The following is a 19,463-nucleotide window of genomic DNA, read 5'->3' on the forward strand; positions in this document are numbered from 1 at the left end:
GCAATCACCGTGGGAAGTAGACGACATCGCGGCGCTGCCTTTCCTCCGCTTGTCCACCGCACCGAGATCACCGCTCCAGCGCTGTCTAGCCCGCAATCGTGACGTTTTATTACGACCCTCGACCGAAGGGATAGACGTCCTCGGTCGTCATGCGTGGGCTAGCAGCCGCCCAGCGCGCGGTACTACTTCAGCTGCGTAGCCTTCCATTTCCCCGCAGCATCTGCGATCCCGCCACCAGGACAGACCAGCTCTGTGCATCGCTCGTCAGTCCAGCAGCGGCAACCATAGCCTCGCTTCTCAGCTTCCAGAGCAATTGTCCGTCTCGTGCCCGTAAATCGCTAGGCCCGCCAGCCTGTCTACCCGATCACGCCCGACCTTCCCTACTGCGCGCCTGGCGACGTGCCCAGCTTCCGACCTGCTCCGGCGTTTTACGTCTAGAACACCAATCACGGCACCGCTCCGCAAGCACTCTGGTCCCCGGGAATCAAGACACTGTGGGGCAAGGAGCATCACATCGAGCCTCCACGAGCTCTGTTCCGAGACTTGGAGACAAAATGTCCCTCCCGGCGAGTGGTATTAATACTCGCCCTGCCCCTCCTGCGAGGGCTTACACTCCCCCTCCACCAAACACAAACTCCCCAAGCACATTTTTTACAGATCAAATTGCAAAGCAACAGAGGGGCAACTTTCATTCCACATCTCTACGTACCGTCAGCACAATGGTTTCCCAGAGCGTCAACAAGACCGCTCTGCACCCTAAGGGTGTCGAGTATGTTGCCCTCGTGGCTGTCTAGAGCAGATGTCCACGCCAGTTCCTCGCTTCACAGCACTGCAAGTACTAACATTGTACCTCAAGGCCCCAGCAAGAGCACACCGAGATCGAGGAGGAACTTCACGAGAAAGCTCACATTGACTACGACCGTGTCGCCATTGTAAGACCACCACGCTACACCTGGTAGCCACACCATGCAAGCCAAACTAACACCGTCTCAAGATCGCCAACCCTGCCGTTCCCGCCCTGTACGAGGATGCGCTCGTCTACGAGACCGGTTCCGCCATCACATCCACAGGCGCCCTCTCCGCATACTCTGGTGCTAAGACTGGCCGTTCGCCTTCCGACAAGCGCGTTGTGGAGGAGGACAGCTCCAAGAACAACATCTGGTGGGGCCCGGTCAACAAGCCGATGTCTCCTGAGGTGAGTGGCATCATGATACCCCCTGCACACTTTTGCTCGTCGTCACGATGGTATGCAGCCTCGAGCCCAGTTCCCGGCCTATCGCGTGGGCTGCGGGGCAAGCTGCATACGTCACGCAGCGGCACAGCCCATCCCCGCAGTCTCGGCTGATCGTGCCATCGGGCGTTGTCGGCATCTGGCCTCGGTTGGCTTGCTGGCTTCCGCTTTCACGTGCTTCCCGGCGTCCGAGCATCGTCTGGGTGTGGTTCCATGCCCGAATACAGCTGCTAACCATCGATGCACAGGTCTGGAGGATCAACCGTGAGCGTGCCGTCGACTACCTGAACACCCGCAACCGCATCTACGTTATCGATGGTTTCGCCGGCTGGGACGAGCGCTACCGCATCAACGTTCGCGTTGTCTGCGCCCGCGCCTACCATGCCCTCTTCATGCGCAACATGCTCATCAGGCCCTCTCGCAAGGAGCTCGAGCACTTCCACCCTGACTACGTGATTTACAACGCTGGTGCCTTCCCTGCCAACCGCTTCACCACCGGTATGACCTCTGCGACCTCCGTTTCGATCAACTTCGCCGAAAAGGAGATGGTCATTCTCGGTACTGAGTACGCTGGAGAGATGAAGAAAGGAATCTTCACCGTCCTGTACTACGAGATGCCCATCAAGCACGACGTTCTCACTCTCCACTCCTCCGCCAACGAGGGTACCAACGGCGACGTCACTGTCTTCTTCGGTCTTTCCGGCACTGGCAAGACCACCCTCTCCGCCGACCCTAAGCGTGCTCTGATTGGCGACGATGAGCACTGCTGGAGTGACCGCGGCGTCTTCAACATTGAGGGCGGCTGCTACGCCAAGTGCATTGGCCTCTCCGCCGAGAAGGAGCCCGATATTTTCAACGCCATCAAGTTCGGCTCCATCCTCGAGAACGTCGTTTTCGACCCTGAGACTCGCGTTGTCGATTACGACGACACCACCCTCACCGAGAACACTCGCTGCGCCTACCCGATTGAGTACATCGAGAACACCAAGATCCCTTGCGTCTCCACCAACCACCCGACCAACATCATTCTCCTGACCTGCGACGCCCGCGGTGTCCTTCCTCCCATCTCCAAGCTCAACACTGAGCAGACCATGTACCACTTCATCTCCGGCTACACCTCCAAGATGGCCGGTACCGAGGAGGGTGTCACCGAGCCCCAGGCCACCTTCTCCTCTTGCTTCGCCCAGCCCTTCCTCGCCCTTCACCCCATGAAGTACGCCAAGATGCTCGCGGACAAGATCGCCTCCCACAACGCCAACGCCTGGCTCCTCAACACCGGCTGGACCGGTGCCGGTGTCAAGGACAACGGCAAGCGCTGCCCTGTACGTTACTTCTGCCCCCACTCTCCAACCCGAAAAAACAACACTAACATCCCTCCCAGCTCAAGTACACCCGCGCCATCCTCGACGCCATCCACTCCGGCGAGCTCGCCAAGCAGGAGTACGAAGTCTACGAGACCTTCAATCTCTCCGTCCCCAAGGCCTGCCCCGGCGTGCCCGACGAGCTCCTCAACCCGGCCAAGGGCTGGACCGGCGCCTCCGACTTCAAGGGCGAGGTCACCAAGCTCGGCGAGCTGTTCCGCGAGAACTTCAAGAAGTACGCCGACGAGGCCACGCCTGAGGTCCTCGCTGCTGCGCCGCAGGTGTAGATGAGAAGAAGCGTTTGCTGGGGAGAGGTGTTGTGAATATTGCTGTTGAGATGAATATACCACTTTGTGACGAGGATGGGAGTCTCGGGCGTTTTTTTCTTGGGAATATGGCATAGTTACGAACCAGATGAGCAAAGTTCTCTTGAATGAAAATTGTCAAATATTACTTGTGTCTCTCTCTTCTCTCATCCTCTCGACTTCTCGCAGCATGTTTGGCAACAGTATGTATCATTGACTTCTATGGCGAACCATTTGGCGGTCTCTCCGACAAGGTCTCCACGTTTAGACAGTCTAGAAGCGATGGTAGTACAGCATCACAGAAAATCGTTCCAGAGGTCCTAAGGTAAACATCGAAAAGAATCCATCTCTCCACGAAACGAAGATAAACTCAGATACTTACATCTCCCATGATCATCGAACCCTAGATCTTGGGCGGGAGAAACTTTGATGCCTCAGACTATTGGCGAAAGTGGTGGAGTGACTACACCTGACTATTGAGCGGCTCGCCTAGCGATCGGCGGCGGTCACTCCACCTACCTATTCTTGTTGCGTGCATTGGCGAGAAGTGGGGCTCTCCACGTGCCCCATCTCACCCAAGGTACAACTCCAACATGTAACCTCACTTGCAACTTGCATATCTGGAGCGACTCGTACCCGAATTCGAGTGAAGAGTCGCCAGGCTTCACTGCTCGCCGTGGTTTGCTTTTGGCCTTCGCGTACAACAGCAGCAGGCAGCTCCACAACCGTCATCCAGCACATCAGCCTCAACACACCAGACCGCCACCACAATACCAAAGTCAAAAACACAAGGACCTCAGGAAAAAAACACATCTTCTCAAACAAAACCCTCCCAAAAAAAAAAAAAATCTAAACACCCAAAAATCATGCCCACCCCACCCCCCGACCTCCGCTCCCTGCTCGCCTCCCAAGGCTACATCGTCGTCCCCTCCAACCTCACCCCCACAACCCTCGCCGCCCTCCGCGCCATCTCCCACAACGCCACCACGCTCTCGCGCGCCGGCAAATGGCCGCACATCCGCACGCTCCCGCGGCAGTTCCCGCCCTGGCCCTCCGACCCCTCGCTCGGCATCTGGGGCGTGCAGCAGCTCATGAACCCCGCGCTGCCGGGCCACGAGCTCTTCACCCAGACCTACTTCTCCGCCGCCACGATCGCGACCGTCAAGCAGCTGCTGGGGCCGGGCTGCGAGGACGCGCAGCTGGTCATGGAGCTGTTTAATCTGCTCGTGGCGCCGGACGAGGACTTCGAGCTGCGCTGGCACCGCGACGATATTCCGCCGAGCGCGAGCGCGGAGGAGGAGCTGGAGAGGCTGCGCCAGCCGGCGTGGCACGCGCAGTGGAACCTGGCGTTGCACGAGGACGAGTCGCTGATTCTGGTGCCGGGCAGCCACGCGCGGGCGCGGACGGAGGCCGAGCGCGGCGCGGGGCCGTACGATGTGCTGCCGGGCGAGATCAGGGTGAAGCTGGCGCCGGGCGAGATGGCGTTCTACAATAATAATATCTTGCACCGCGGGGCGTATAGGAAGGATGTTGAGAGGATGACGCTGCATGGGAGTATGGGGCACGTGGAGGGCGGGGCGCTAAGGGCGAGGAATGTGCTGCAGCATGGGAGGGGGTGGATTGGGAGGGTGGATTTGGGGGGGTTGGAGGGGGAGGAGAGGAGGAGGGCGGAGGGGATGAGGGATCGGTTGGTGGCGTTGGGGTCGAGGTTTGAGGAGACGGGGTTTTCGCAGGATGATTGAGGGTGGGGGAGGTTTGTTGAGGGATGGGGATGATGGAGGGAGCATTTGCTTGTCAGCATGATCGATGTCACAGCGAGAGATATCTTGAGTCGAGAACTTTCTCGGAGGGCGCCCTGCCAGTGGGTATCTTGTGCGTTCTGCCGCACTTCATGTTTTGTTCTATCGTCTCTCGTGATCTAAGCTCTTGCTGGGGTTTCTACTCTTTTCGGAGCGTCTACTCGAAGTATCCAGGGAACAGCCAGCCCAGCTTCTTCTTCGCCTCCTCGCTCCTGCCAGCGGCACCAGTGATGCTGCCAGCAAACTTCATCTGGCCCTCGAGGTGCTTCGCAGCAACCAGATCCTTGTGCTCGTCCTTGCTCAGCTCGTCGAGAACAGCGCCGACAAAGCGCCTGGCGTTCTCCGAGTTGGCCTTCATGTTGCCCATGACCATCTCGACGGTCACGTCGCCCTCAGAGACGTGCCAGCAGTCGTAGTCGGTGCTCATGCAGATCATCTGGTAGGCGATCTCAGCCTCCTTGGCCAGCTTGGCCTCGGGCAGAGCGGACATGTTGATGACAGAGCCGCCCCAGGCGCGGTACATGTTGGACTCGGCGCGGGTGGAGAACTGCGGGCCCTCCATGCAGACGACGGTGCCCTTGTCGTGCAGGCGCACGCCGTCGCCCTCGAGGCTGTGGCCGCACTTGCGCACGACCTTGGCGACGCCCTCGTCGAAGGGGTCCGCGAAGCCCACGTGGCCGACCATGCCGCCCTCGAAGAAGGTGAAGGGCCGGATGCCCTTGGTGCGGTCGATGATCTGGTCGGGGATGACGAAGTCGCGGGGCTTGATGGCCTCCTGCAGGCTGCCGACGGCGCTGAAGGCGATGATGGTGCGCACGCCTAGGCTGCGGAGGGCGGCGATGTTGGCGCGCGCGGGCACCTCGTGGGGTGCGATCTCATGGTGCAGGCCGTGGCGCGAGAGGAAGGCGACGGGGATGGGTCTGCCGTCGCCGGAGGTGTGGTGGAGGACGGTGATGGGAGAGGAGGGAGCGCCCCAGGGAGTGGTGGGCTTGAGCGAGGCGACGGGAGTGAAGCCAGGGAGGGACTGCAGGCCGGTGCCACCGATCACCGCGATGGGGATGGGGTCTGGGTGTTGTTAGTGAGGGTGTTTGGCGTCTGGCATGTGAACTGAGCAGGTTCGCAAGAGACGCTGCAGGCCTCGTGGTCCAGGATATACTCGGTCGACATACCAGGGTAGGAGTCTGCGATGCTGCCCATTTTGCGAAAACCGATGTGTACTTGTCGCTTGAATACGCTGGTCAGGACAGGCGGCGATGCCCTGAGGCGCAACATTGACTGGTCTCAACTTTTCTCGCTGCCCCGCAACACGTGCTCGCCCAACTTGACGCGATGGTGGGGCACCGTTCGCAGGTCGGGGCGGTGTTTCTTCAGGCCGCGAAAGCCGTCCTTGGTCGATGTGCGGGCGTCAACATCTCGACCTTCATGGACGCATGCGATGCACATGTGCTGAGGTCGCCTGGATTCTCTATCGCGGTGAGACTGTCATGCGAACCACGTTTGACGCCCTGGTCCGTCATCCAACCAGCCAGAACCATCTCCGCGAACGCGACTCGCTTTCGGATCAATAAGCCCAACCCTTGGTCAAAATGCAAGATAAATGCTCTCGATGGAAACGCGCTCAAAACGTCGTCTTTCAACCATCACCTGCTCTGTCGATGCCAGAATGATGCTGTGCGAGATTTCGTATGGATTTACAGGCATCTAACAATTGCGAAGATGGCTCCAACAGCGATACTCATACGATGCTGATTCCACGCGGTCGTCGGGGATTTTGAGACACGGAACCGGAATCAATCGAATCTCCGGCTCCGTTCGCTTCCTTCAATCACTAAGCGACGCATCCACGCCATCCTACTGCCTGCCGTGCCAGAGCATTTGTAATGGAGCAGCAGTCGGGATTTCATAGTATTCCTGTTCCTGTCTTGTTCTCACGCTGAGCAATCCCACGCGTGCATGCTACACGCTATCCACGGACATGGAGAACACGCCCACCTCGTCAAGCGTGGCCGGCAGGCCCGCTGGCAATGCCGCCCGGTCATGCCTCACCTGCGCCAAAGCAAAGGCCAAATGCGTCCGACAGTCCGGTCAACAGATATGCGAAAGGTGCGAACGAGTCCTCTTGAGATGACCCTCGCGGTGCGGCTTCTGATCGTTTTGTAGATGTTCCCGCTTGCATAAAGAGTGCCATATGAAAGAGCCCGTGCAACGGAAACGAAGGCCCACAAAGCTCACGTGAGTATTCCAACCTCACATACCTTCTTGTGCCTCGGAATTCCGTTATATCGGATGCCGTCCATGTCGATGTCCTCGCTCTCGGCCGAGCATCCCAGGCGTATGGCCATGTTGTGCCGAGCATGGGTGCATGGGCCCGAACCGGGGCAGGTCCTGAAATCCGTCTCGTCCTGCCCAGAGGTGCCCATGTTCTGCCTTCGTTCTGCCGGCACATGTCATACTTGCCAGACGCATGGGAACCAGCTCCCGTTGTTTGCGAGTGAAGTCCAACTCCCTGTTCCTGACACAATCGTAGGCGTACCGCTCAGCTCGAGAAACTCGAGAACAAGCTTCACAGTCTCGTTCACGCCTTGCAAGCACAACAGCAAGCAGCGAATGCTGCTGAGAGCGAGAACAATGGCCACCCTTCGCCATCGACGACATCCGGTGCGAGTGACAAGGGAAACTCTACGGTAGAATACCTCGTCGCAGAGCAAAACCCACACACGGCCTCGTGCACAAGTACAGCAAAATCGACGGTACCAACGCCCACTTCGAGCTTCCAGCCTACTCAGCCTATCACAATGGACACAACCATCTCCATAGCAGAAGCTGCTGCATTGCTCGACCGATACAAGCGATTGATGGCTCCAGCGATGCCCTTTGTCGTCATCCCGGACGGCATGGACGCATGGGAGCTCGCTCATGAAAAGCCTTTCTTGATGCAGGCCATCGCCACCGTGTCATGCTTTCACGATCTCCCTAGACAACAGTTCATGGTGAAAGACTTGATGCGCCAGATCAGCGAGCGTGTCATCATACGGAACGAGAAATCCTTAGAGGTCCTACAGGGGATGCTCATTTTGATCGCATGGTACGTTTCGAGATACGATGGGGACAAAGCCAATTCGTGCTGACACTTCATCCTCCCCAGGTATCATCCCCACATTATCTGGGCCCAGCAGTCGATCCTTCTACTGCACCTGGCCATGTCGCTTGTCGCCGACCTGAACATCGACCGGGCACCAGACTCTTGTGAGAAGTTCAGACTGGCGAACGGATCAAATGCTGTGGTTCCACCGTTTTCGAACGAGGAGCGTAGAGCGTTCTTGGGCGCGTACTACTTGACCTCCATGATGTCCACATCTTTCAAAAAGCTCAGTGCTCTGAAATGGTCGCCGTGGATGACGGACTGTGCAGAAACGCTCGACAAGGAAGCCGAGTACGAAAGCGATGCTTACCTCGTCGCAACGGTGCGCATACAGCATCTCATGGAAGACGTCATGGCGGTAGAAGCATTCGAGGCTCCCATGCGATACGTCGCAAACTCATACGAAGCGGACCTGGATCGAATACCAACCCCCTCACTGTCCGGGAGAGCCAAGCTACTCTCCGAACAGCAGATCGCGAGCGCCCGCGTCGCCATCTGGACCAACTCTCTCACCGGCCTCGCCGAATCGAAATCCAAAAACGGCAGCGAACTCCGCCAGCGCCTCGACGGCCTCTGGCGCTGCGTCCAAGCCGTCCACGCCTACTTCGAGCTCTACCTCGCCATGCCCGCCGACATCTTCCTCACCCTCCCCTTCCAAACCTTCGGCCAATCCGTCCTCGCCTCCGTCACCCTCCTCCGCCTCGCCACCCTCGAAGTCGACGGCTGGGACCCCGCCGCGCTGCGCGAAGACATCAACTACTCCACCATCGTCGGCGAGACCATGCGGCAGTTCGAAGCCGTCGAGGCCGCGCGCCCGGACGGCATCCAAGTCAACAACGACTCCTTCACCAAGTGGGCGTCCAAGCTGCGCTACATGAAGAATCTCTACGACCAGCGCTACCCGTCCGGCGCGAGCGGGCACGTCCCCGTCGTGCCCGACGTGTCGGCGGGCGGACGCCAGTGGCCGCGCGATGTGCCTCTGCAGCAGCAGCAGCAGCAGCAGACGTCGCAATACGGAGCCGCGGGGCCTGCGGTTCAGCAGCAGCCCACGCCGTCTGAGGACTGGTCTGCGAACCCGTCGGCGGTCTTCACGTACTTTGACGATGCGTTCTGGAATTCGTTCAGCTTTGACAATCTCGATTTCGCGGGTGCTGCGGCGCCGATGCCGAATTTGCAGGCGCCAGCGGCGGGCGGAGCGGCTTGAGTAGGTGGCTTGGAGTAGGGAGGTTTGACGTGCATTTTAAGATATCTGGACTGGCGGGTTTGAAGATATGGGCAGAATATGGGGGAATTACAGGACTCAAACAAACGAAAGAACTACGCAGCCGAGTTTCGCATCTGTTCAACCGTCACGTTCTCTCGCCTCGCCTTGTGAATGGTTTAAAACATTGCTTGTGAGAGGCAACGGACCGTCACGGGAGGGTTCAACCGTTCAATTGGTGGAGCACATCCTCCAATTCTGTGGTTTTGCCTCCACCGGCAGTCGCTTTTTACTGCCTGGTCTATGGATCATGATGGGGTTCGTAGGGTTAGGGTTGGGGTGGTCGCTCAATCGGCCATGTGTTGCGGAAGAGATGTGTGGCCATGGTGGCGTAGGCACCCAAATGACCAGCGACCGTTAATGCCAGAATTTGGTAAATTGATCGGTGTCTGCACGGGCGAGTGGTATACGATGACACTGACAAGGAGGGAAGGAAGAAAACGATTCGTTTCATTCACTAGAAGCTACTTTTGGGGCGTTGTTTACCACGCCCGCGCCGTCACATGTTTTCTGCTTCTCGTCACAAGAGATCGATTCGTCAAGGCAATCATCAATCAATCAATGCATGATCATCATCAGGACCAACGGAAGATCTACTTCTGCAGCGGCGAGTCACGGCCGCCGCTCTTCCTGAGGATGACGTTCCTCGCGGCAGCCTTGTGCTTCGTGCGGTAGAGCATGAGCTCCGTGCCGACGATCTCGACCTTGCCGTCGGCAGCCATGCCCTCGACGTGCTTGTCGAAGCCCAGCGGCTTCCAGATCTCGTCGAGCACGGTGGCGACGACGAGGCCGCCGGCCTTGGTGACGCGCACCAGCTCGTCGAAGCACTTGGGCCCGACGTGGCCGGCCGTGAAGGTGCCGACGCAGGAGACGACGTCGTAGGCGCCCGTCGGGGCGTCGATCGGGTTCGTCAGGTCGGCGGGCTCCAGCTTGCCGTAGGCGCCGGTCTTGCGCGCGATGTCCAGCATGCCCGGGCTGAGGTCGATGCCGTCGACGTGCTGGGCGCCGAGCTTGGCGAGGTAGATGCCGACGAGGCCTGTGCCGCAGCCGGCGTCGAGGATCTTGACTTCGGGCGCGATGAGGTTGTTGACCTTGTCGGACGGCGGCAGCTGGGCGAGGATGGTCTCCGCGATGAGAGGCGGGGCCTTGTACTCCTCGCCCTCCATCACGTCTTTGTCGTACGTGCTGGCCCAGTCGTCGTACAGCTGCGTCATGTCCGCGATGTTAAGGTTACCGTAGGAGCGGGCCAGGTACGGGTTGTCACCGTGGATGTGCTCGTAAGAGTGGACGGGAGGTGCGGCGGCCATGGTTGGTATGTGTGTGTGTGTTGCTGTGGGAGTTGGTGCTTTGGTGTCCGGGCTAGAGAGAAGTAGAGCGGTGCTCTGGGCGGTTGGTGCTATGGCAGGCAGGTCCGGGAGAGGTTTGGTGCAATGGAGAAGTAGGTCCGGGTAAGGTTTGGCGCGATGGACTCCAGGTACAGTTGCTTTGGATCGATGGTTTGTTGCTTTGGACAGTTGTTGCAAGGGCGGGTCACTCAAGGTCAAGCACTGTTAATACAATACTCGGTCTTCAATGGTGGTTAAGAATACTCAGAAGGAAGGGAGTGGACAGAACAAAAGAAGAAACGCCCGCGAGGCTACCGGTATTTATGCAGACTGGGACTCCTAAGTCGTCAGAAATACCCCACTGCGACCCCTCACCGGGCGTACGAGACACGGAATGATGGGTGCCGTGTTGTTTGCTCGATTGGAGCAGTGTGGATCACAACTTGGAAGTCAGAATCCACAGCTGGGTGAGCGAGGAGGCGGCGAGCTCCTTGGCACGTGTATGGACGAGACCTGAGGTTTCCCTGGAGTCGCTCAGGTGTCCCTACGTAATGCAGGAGTAGTGCGGTTCTGGGAGAGGGCTGAGGCATTTAGCTGCAGGAACACTGCAGTAGCCGCTCCTCGTAATAGGTGCGATGGTTCGCCCTAGGATGGGAGAAGCAATGGCGCCATAGCAACATGGGAGGTACGTACATGTGATCGTTCCTCACTGCATCTCCGTCTGCTCCATGGCTACTGGACGGACGGGATGTCTCGCCTGGACTCCTGTTAGCGTAGGGGTTAAATGGATGTAGCATGCTGAAACCCAATTGCCGAGCTCCATTGTTCCGCAGTCAAGTCCGGCGGCAATAATGCCATTTGTCGACTGCGTAGGGATGCTTGTTTATTTTGCATCAGTAAATGACAAACGCCAACCGAGATGTGTCTTTCTCGTGTTTCCGCGGTCCAGGTATTGGCTACGTAGCTTCTCGTCTTTCGTCACCAGCCGAAAAAGTTGGGAGTGAGGTAGTTGTACGTTGCGCTGCGGCCAACCCCCACCTTGGACCTGCGGCCGGCCAAATGAGCCCCCACTTTCTTCTGTTGGTCGAGCGCATGCTGCTGCGGACCGCACGACTTGGCGTGTCCGATCGAGACGTTGTCGATTGGCTGTGGGGTCCGCCTCCGTCCGCGGTGACCTCACTTGCTTTCACGTGCACAGCTCGTCACGTGTTGCGCGTTCAACCCAAATAGAACGGAAGAATTCAATGCAACAGTACTTCTCCACCCCCCCGGCTTCAGTGGGTCTGTCGTTGGCCGGCATCTCTGGGCAACGTACTCACTCCTCTTACGCGGCAACGTGCGAGCGGCTATTCGACTTGCAAAGCGCGCAATTGCCGCAGAGTCCCACGCTCCCACGCTCTTCTTCGCTCTGCCCGAGAATGCGAGACCGGCGATCGAGAGATCTGACGACAGAGCCATGAGATACCCGAGGCTTCTCGACCGCGGAGGTACTTCGAGGCGTTACAGTCAGCTGCAAGCCACGGCAGCCTGGTGGGTTGTCCCAAAGCGCCTCTCCTCGCGTGTCAGGTGAGGCTGCCAGCATATGTCGGCAGTAACATTGAGCCTGTCAGATGGGCCCTCGGTGTTGCTTTCGCTGGGGCGATCGCTCGGTGACGTCGATCGCGTTTGATCTTCAGCGTTGTGGAAGCGGCATGTATACAAGTGCTTCTATAGTGGAGTGGTCGCTTTGACCGACGCTAAGTAATCCCTTCGCGCTCAACCGAGGCATGCTCGTCTTCAGTCACTATGGCGGAAGTCCATCTCGTGGAATACTGTGAGCCCATGCTTGTGAAGATAGCCAGCTGTGTGTGACGTCCGCTCGGAGGATGATCTGAGAGCTCCTGAGCCTCAACAGCCGAACTCTCAACTATCCTTGCAGTTCTTCAAGCTCATACCCTCAAAATAGTCTGTCCGCTCAAACATCGCGTCTTGCAACTAATTATGTTGCTTCTCAGAATAATGTTTTTGGCGCCCTCCCTTCCTGTAGTCGAATTTAGCTGACAGCTTTTCAACTTCTGCCCACAACAACCGCCAACCTCACCCGCTACGCCCATAGCCGAACACTTCATTCTCATTTCGCTTCACTCTAGCTATTTTCCTCTGCCATTTAAGATCCAGAAAGCATTGAGGCGAGCGCATGAATTGAACAGACTATGCCATGAACATATGCTTGATTGTAAGCCATGATTACGACCACGTTGAGGATTCACGACGTTATGAAAACCTCCACATACGCTTGCAGCTAATGTACACCCATGAACGCAAGCAAAAATGATATGCAGTCATCGAAGTCTGCCACATCCATGGACTAGCTCAAGTCCACCTGATGTGCGGCCTAAGACTTTCAGCAATCGACGAGAGAAAACGGTCGCTCCAAAGCTTAGAGCTGGCTCTGGAAGTGATCATAGTGCTCTTGTTACTAGCCCATGTGCTGCTTGCACCATGCAAACCCGCACATCTTGCAATTGTTACTGGCCTATGTGCTGCTTGCACCATGCAAACCAGCACATCTTGCAATGTCGCTAAGTGTCACAGCTTAAGGTACACATCATCTTGAACCTGCGACTCGTGGGTCGACGGCTGCGTCAAAATATAAGTCGGGTCTTGCACGGAATGTGTGACAGCGCCTCCAAGGTACGAGCCACTCGCTCGATTAAGGATGATTTATATCCCGGACTGCGTCTCCATTATTTGGATGGGGAGCGGTTTCGTGCAGAGAAAAAAAAAAACAATGTTCGTGAGGTGTTTGCGTAGCAAGGCTGCTGCTCAAATTGAATACACATGCGTGAGCACTCGTCGGACGAATTTTATCGAGCACACGTGCTCACCAGCGACATCGTGACCGTCGAGATCCTGGTCGGCTTTCAGGTCACATGACTTTGACCATGTCTCAAGTCACGTGATGTCTGGGATGTGCAGAGCGGCCGCTTGCCGCGCGCGAGCAGATCAAACACGAAGCTACATTAATTAGCTTGCAAAGCTGTTCCCGTCGCAGATTTCTTGAACGGCTTGGTTGCAATGAGATTTGTCGCGTGAACAGACTAGGTGAATGCCTTCGATCATCGAATCGTGGGGAGCTTCACCCCCTGCACCGTAGCTTCATCCTCAGTGGAACGTAATTCTCTTAGAAGTATGGAAGGCCAGACTTCTATACGCCTTACTTTGCAAAAGGTGCATTGTCTCTTCCGACAGCCCTCCAAAAGTCCTCGTTCGCACATAGGCACGACGTGTCACGACTCTCACAAACGAACTCGCTGTGTCTGATGGGACCTGGACCCAGGCACGCGCGGGACCGGCCGCAGACAGAGCGCGGTGGAGCCGTCACATCACTGGTCACGAGCTGCGGTGATCGCCTGGGGGAGCTCTGTGGCTGCTGCAAAGTTAGACCCGCCGCGTTCCAGCTATGCTGAGGCCAGCTGTGAGCTTGGAGGAAGCCTTGGCTGGCACAAGGCGCTGAATCGACGCTGCAAGAGACGGCTTCAACTCATGCTGAGCTGCGGATGCCAATGGCTCTCCCGAAGGCCAGCGTGATGGAGGTGCGAATGGCTGACTGAGGCCGTCGCCGTCCCGCAAGCTTTCGGACCCTGGCGCTAGCGGCGGCCGCAGCCTGCCGAGCGCGGGGTAGGCTAGTTTCGCGGGGAAGGAATGGCAAGAGCGATTGGCCTCGCTCGTCACGCGAGCAGTCACGAGGGCCATTGGTTTGCGTGTGTACGTACCCGGCCAGTCACCAAGACAGGAACGTGTCCCGACCGCAGCTCTTTTCTCCCACGCCTGACTCCTCTTCCTCTTCCTCTCGTTCATCTACCTGTCCACCCATACCATCACATCACATCACCAAACAATCAGTTGCCAAAGATGAGTGAGTGTACCCGCCTTGGGATGACCAGCTCGAGCATTGGACGCTGACCGACGCCTTCTCTCCAGGTGCAATCGTTGAGGAACCTGATGGACTCGACTTCGAGCCTATCAAGGTCCTCATAGCATTGCAAGACCAGTTCGACCTGTGTGACATGGCTGGAGCCCTGGAGGTCTTCAGCTGGGCCCAGCACGACAGGAGAAACCCAGGTAAGCAAGAGTATCGCCAACACCAGACGCTACAGAACAACCCACTGATCACGAGCTCTTTCAACAGAGACCAAGGCCTTCCGTACTATCCTCGCCGGCGAGGAAGGTCTCGTCACCAGCGCCCAGGGTGCCACCGTCAAGGCCCACTTCAGCTATGCTGACGCTCACTCCCGCCTCTCCGAGATTGACATCCTCATCATCGTTGGCGGCGGCACTGATAAAGTCCTCAAGGGCAAATCCCAGCCGCTCACCCTCATCAAGGCCTTCAGCGAGCTGCAGAAGAAGAACCCAACCCGCGAGCGCACCCTCCTTAGCGTTTGCACCGGCTCTCTCCTCCTCGGAGAGACGGGCATCCTCGCCGGCCTGTCCGCCACCACCCACCCGGACTTCATGGCCAAGTTCGAGAACATCTGCAGCAAGGCCGCCCAGCGCGACATGGCCGACCACGCCGACGTCATCGACGCCCGCTACGTCGTCAACAACCTGCGCTTCGAGCTCGGCGAGGACGAAGACCAGAACCCGTACCTGCTCACCAAGCAGCAATACCGCGAGAAGCGCCGCATGTCCCAGGGCGGCTCCGCGCCGAGCAGCCCGGTCGAGGAGCGCGCCAACGGCGGGCGCCGCCCGTCCGCGGCTCGCAAGGGCTCCATCAGCCTGAAGATCAGCAACACCCGCCGCGAGAGCGTCCTCAAGCGCGCCAACCTCCGCCTTGGCGGCCTGCGCGTGCTGACCACCTCCGGCGTCCTGTCCGGCATCGACGGCGCTCTGTACCTCGTCGGCGCTCTGGTCAGCGAGGACAGCGCCGAGGAGGTCGCGCGCGTCATGTGCCACAAATGGAGCAAGGGTGTCGTCGTCGACGGCACCGACGTCTAGACAAGACGAAGAAGAGACCAGTAGATGCTAGAATGCACGCTGCGGTGTTCTGTAGGTTACGCCAGTCAGCGAAGGAAAGCTTGATGGCTTCGGGAAAGGAACAGTAAGCAAGGAAACGATGACATACGAGATGCCACCTCGAAGAAAAGCGTACGAGTCACGGGTATGGGAATGGGAAATGCTATCGCGATGCTCAGCTGAGCAAACTCACCTGCAAGGAATCAAATGAAGATCCAATTTCGAATGATCAGCTCTCGTGTCCCTTTCTTCCAATCTCATCTCCTCTGCAACCCGGTGAAGGGGGTGAGTGTAGTAGGCCTTGATCCACTGTCTATGGAAAGGCTATGTCTAAAAATATACATGCGGAATGCGAACAGTGCCGCCACCCCAAGAGCGAAGTTGTATGTACCTGTCCATGCATCTCCAAGGGTCTCATGCAGGCAGACGCGAACATCAGTAAAATACATCCCCAGAAGGGCAGCCGACGCGGCCAACAAAGAACTCCCTCCCATGCAACTCAACTTTGTCTGCTCCACATCTTACAAGTCTCATTCCATCTCACCTCTAATTCTACTTGCGCCTCTCGAACTCCTTCTTGCGCTGCGCGCGCTTCTCGTAGTCCGCCGCCGCCCGCGCGATCGTGTCCTTGTGCCTCTTCGCCAGGGTCTCAGCCTGCTTCTCCTGCACCTGCTTCTTGACCGACGCCCACTGCTCCTTCACCGAGTCGAGCACGCCGCGCTTCGCCGGCGCCGGCGCCGCCGCTTCTGCCGTAGCGGACCGCGCTGCGGGAGACGCGAAGGCCGGGGCCTCGGGGCCTGAGCGCTTGGTGCGGACGTTCGGCGCCTGGTACCTCATCGTCTTCGAGGCCGTGGCGGTGGCGTCGATCGTGCGGCTCTCGCTCGGGCTCTCGGCCGGCGGCGAGGGCTTGTACATGGGGCTCAGGCCGAAGAAGGCGCGCACGGCGGGCCGCTGCAGCAGCAGGCCCTGGCCCATGGCGAAGGCGCCCGAGGCCGCGAACCAGATGGCCACGCAGGCCGGCTGCCAGCCCGTCAGCAGGAAGACGAGCCCCGGCATGCCCCACAGCATGAAGCTGCGCATGCCCGGCTGCAGCGTCTCCATCGACTGCCCGCTCTCGCCGCCCACGCGCATCATCACGTGCATGGCGCCGGCCATGAGGGCGGGGACGATCAGGTAGCCGTCGGTGAGGGTGAGGTCGGTGATCCAGCCGAAGCCGCCGTCGCGCAGGCCCGGCACGGGCAGGTTGGCCATCGCGCGCATGAGCTTGAAGGAGCAGAACCCGAGCACGGACTGCACGAGCATGGGCGTGAACTGCGTCATGTAGCTGAGGCCGGCCTGGCGCCGCACCGTCCGCATCTCCTGCCAGGCCAGCATGACGGCCTGCTGGTCGTTGATCTTCTGCGCGGCCTGCATTCGCTCCGTGAGCGGCTTGGTGACGCTGGTGAGCGCCATTGCCCGCGCGGCCTGGTCGTTGGACTTCAGGTACAGAGGGAAGGTCACGACGCGCAGCAAGACCGCCGTCGCGGCGATGGCGCCCCACCAGGGGAGGCCGCCCCAGATGTGAATGTGCTCCAGTATCCACTCGATCATCGAGGTCGGGCCGGTGCCGTAGTCCAGGCCGATCTGCTTCAAGTAGCCGATTCCTTCGGGGATCTTGCTGATGTGGTCGGAGGCGGCGGCGAGCTGGACGTCGTCGAGGGTTATCGTGTCGAGGTTAGGGGTGCTCGACGACGAGGCGGCGGCGGCGTTGGCGGGCTCGGTGAGGGGAGCCTGTGGTGCGGATGCTGGGCCGGGCGCGGGAGTGGTGGGTGTTGTGGAAGCATATCGGACGGCGGAGAGGGAGAGCGCGGCGCCAGGCGTGCGTGCGATCCATGGTGACGAGCGTATTGAGCTCTTGAGAGATGGGATGGAGGCTCGGGGGAGGGTTCGCGAGGAGAGCTGGGAGCGGTTTTTAGCATGGAGGTCGCGTGACAGGAGCGGGGGGCGCGACACGTACATTTCTGCATTGCTGCTGGTAGAGCCTGGGCGCATTGCCTCTGATGGCCTGCAGGCCTCTGCTGGGCATCATCGCGGCGGTGGTGGATGTGTATGCGGCTCTGGATCGCGGCGACCAACGCGGGAATCTTTTTCCCGCCAGCCCCAGGATTCGGTCTGGGTACGGCAGCCGGGATCCGCGACGCGGGCAAGGCACGCTAAATTACAGGTAACATCAAGCCAAACGCCAGCACCCAAACAGCCATGAATGCACTCTGGGTAGATGAATTGAAACATCAGAGAAGGGTTTGGTCGTTGTATAATATGCGAACCTGCTATGCTAGAATGAAAAGCCCTGCTGCAGAAGAATGCGTGTCAAAGCGTTCATTGCCCGAGTAGCAATTGTTCGTGGCAATCGTCTGCACAGAGTTTCCAACCCGTCAATTCCTCCTCCTGAATACAGAATGACGCCAAGATTTACCTTCGTCAATGTGGCTGGTGCATTCATCACTTCTAGTGATTGAATCGAAATCTGGCATTGAGCATAGGTGGAATTTTTCGGCAAATCTGGCACGAGCGTTCATGCATCAAACTTCATTAGTATGCGTTAAACCAACTCTGAAGCTCGAAAGAATCTATTAATCCAGAATTGAGAGGGTCCATGAAGACGTTCTGCCAGGAAGTATCATCGCCCCCAAGCGTAGTTGGGCATTGCACGTGTGAGGAATTATCCACATCACTCGTGATCAAGTCCATGCAACGCTTGCAAAGCGTCAAGCAGAGGTCGTGTAGGGCGCTCATGTTCGGCCAGTAAGCAGTCAAGGCTTTCAATGGCCTAAGAAGGCGGTCCAGCTGTGCGTGAGCAGATAGCGTTCGCATTTTGGTGGCTTCGCTGATTCCCAGCTGCGCCTCCTTCACAAATTGGATCGCTGCGGTGAAGATTGCAGCAGACGCGAAGAAGTTCGACTTCCGTATCGATCCGTTTGCGAGCATCGTTTCGAACGTTGTCAGAATGCAGGAGGCAGCTTCCCTGCAAGATCTTACAGCGTCGGCTGAGCAGATGGTGCTCGCACGATGATACATGATAATCAAGAAGTTGTAGGTGATTCGAAGCTGGCAAGCTCCGAAAGAATGATTGAATGGCAGTTGGCTACCAATCCTGGTGAATTTTGTATCGAAGCCGCTTGTGTTACCCGGCTCAGCATTCGGTCGCGCCAAAGCCAAGACATCGAGGGCTAGAAGACTCAACTCGCGCGTCGTGTGGATGAACTCTTCGCAAACGGATTCGTCCACTACCCCTTCGGAGTTCGTAAAGTCCACTTTGGTAAGAGGCGTCTGGTCAAAGTCCTCCAATCTAATCATCGACGGTCTTCCATATTCCAAAGAAAGAAACGTCTCCGCCTGGACAATTGCCCACCATAATTTGCGATACATGTGTTTGTCGGAAGCAGGCATCGTCGTCTGAGAGTTCGGCCCGAGGTCCCGATGCATGCCTAATCCGAAAGCTATCCGTGTAGCTTGCCCTATCCAGTGGTAGGCATTCCCGCTCACGGTATCGGAGTTCTCAACATGCCATGCGAGCAACAGAGCGCTTTGCACTAGGGTAGTTCTGTCATTCTCGTGCCGCATATCGAACAAAGCTTTGGCGCTTGTGAAAAGGGCGTCAGTGATTTCCGTGCGTGCTGACGCTATTTCGGGATGGTCACTGATCCGAGCAGATGCGAGGAACATCGACTGCAGCAGTAGCAATGGCGGAGGGTCCCTCGGATCGTCTTGTTGCTTCTGGAAACTTGTGCGTTCAAGGATTGGCATGTAAGGGTGAATGTCTTCGAAGTAAGTATCCAGAAGAGCATCGCGCAGGTGCTTGGGGAGGAGATTGTCCAGGTTGTCGGAAAATGTCGATGATCCACGAATGAATGCATTTGGCTTCCAAGGTAGTGTTGACTTGATAGAAGGATACTGAAAGTGCAGGCTACTGTTGGAAGTCTGATCTCGCACGATCTGGTGCAGATTTGAGGTGCTGCTTCCGACATAAATCACTCTGGGTGGATCTGGCCCCGAGAACACATT

The 19,463-nt window shown here is 57.9% G+C and overlaps 7 protein-coding genes across 7 annotated transcripts; 4 read left to right on the forward strand and 3 right to left on the reverse strand.

Annotated features, from left to right (window-relative positions):
* Nucleotides 1–233: 233 nt before the first annotated feature.
* acuF (Phosphoenolpyruvate carboxykinase (ATP)) lies at nt 234–3,045 on the forward strand. Its single transcript, XM_069370108.1, has 5 exons — nt 234–769; nt 857–932; nt 995–1,195; nt 1,480–2,553; nt 2,613–3,045. The coding sequence occupies exons 1-5, from the start codon at nt 555–557 to the stop codon at nt 2,877–2,879; spliced, it is 1,833 nt and encodes a 610-aa protein (XP_069232721.1). The 5' UTR covers nt 234–554; the 3' UTR covers nt 2,880–3,045.
* Nucleotides 3,046–3,763: 718 nt separating this feature from the next.
* On the forward strand, nt 3,764–4,639 carry WHR41_01503 (uncharacterized protein; the record flags this gene model as incomplete). The annotated part of the gene is made up of 1 exon (XM_069370109.1): nt 3,764–4,639. One exon carries the CDS (start codon nt 3,764–3,766, stop codon nt 4,637–4,639), a length of 876 nt encoding a protein of 291 aa, XP_069232722.1.
* Nucleotides 4,640–4,736: 97 nt separating this feature from the next.
* Nucleotides 4,737–6,167, reverse strand: WHR41_01504 (S-methyl-5'-thioadenosine phosphorylase). The gene is made up of 2 exons (XM_069370110.1): nt 5,866–6,167; nt 4,737–5,761 (listed from the first exon to the last, which is right to left on the reverse strand). The coding sequence occupies exons 1-2, from the start codon at nt 5,966–5,968 to the stop codon at nt 4,854–4,856; spliced, it is 1,011 nt and encodes a 336-aa protein (XP_069232715.1). The 5' UTR covers nt 5,969–6,167; the 3' UTR covers nt 4,737–4,853.
* Nucleotides 6,168–6,422: 255 nt separating this feature from the next.
* On the forward strand, nt 6,423–9,302 carry WHR41_01505 (uncharacterized protein). Its single transcript, XM_069370111.1, has 4 exons — nt 6,423–6,799; nt 6,857–6,928; nt 7,224–7,781; nt 7,842–9,302. Exons 1-4 carry the CDS (start codon nt 6,672–6,674, stop codon nt 9,040–9,042), a joined length of 1,959 nt encoding a protein of 652 aa, XP_069232716.1. The 5' UTR covers nt 6,423–6,671; the 3' UTR covers nt 9,043–9,302.
* A 390-nt stretch (nt 9,303–9,692) lies between these two features.
* On the reverse strand, nt 9,693–10,406 carry WHR41_01506 (uncharacterized protein; the record flags this gene model as incomplete). Its single annotated transcript, XM_069370112.1, has 1 exon — nt 9,693–10,406. One exon carries the CDS (start codon nt 10,404–10,406, stop codon nt 9,693–9,695), a length of 714 nt encoding a protein of 237 aa, XP_069232717.1.
* A 3,746-nt stretch (nt 10,407–14,152) lies between these two features.
* WHR41_01507 (uncharacterized protein) lies at nt 14,153–15,674 on the forward strand. The gene is made up of 3 exons (XM_069370113.1): nt 14,153–14,322; nt 14,388–14,528; nt 14,596–15,674. The coding sequence occupies exons 1-3, from the start codon at nt 14,319–14,321 to the stop codon at nt 15,399–15,401; spliced, it is 951 nt and encodes a 316-aa protein (XP_069232718.1). The 5' UTR covers nt 14,153–14,318; the 3' UTR covers nt 15,402–15,674.
* A 297-nt stretch (nt 15,675–15,971) lies between these two features.
* WHR41_01508 (uncharacterized protein) lies at nt 15,972–17,487 on the reverse strand (the record flags this gene model as incomplete). Its single annotated transcript, XM_069370114.1, has 2 exons — nt 15,972–17,357; nt 17,416–17,487. 2 exons carry the CDS (start codon nt 17,485–17,487, stop codon nt 15,972–15,974), a joined length of 1,458 nt encoding a protein of 485 aa, XP_069232723.1.
* Between the last annotated feature and the right edge of the window lie 1,976 nt (nt 17,488–19,463).

The sequence above is a fragment of the Cladosporium halotolerans genome (assembly GCF_011745625.1).
Source record: "Cladosporium halotolerans strain TM138-S3 chromosome Unknown Sca4, whole genome shotgun sequence".
NCBI lineage: Eukaryota > Fungi > Ascomycota > Dothideomycetes > Cladosporiales > Cladosporiaceae > Cladosporium > Cladosporium halotolerans.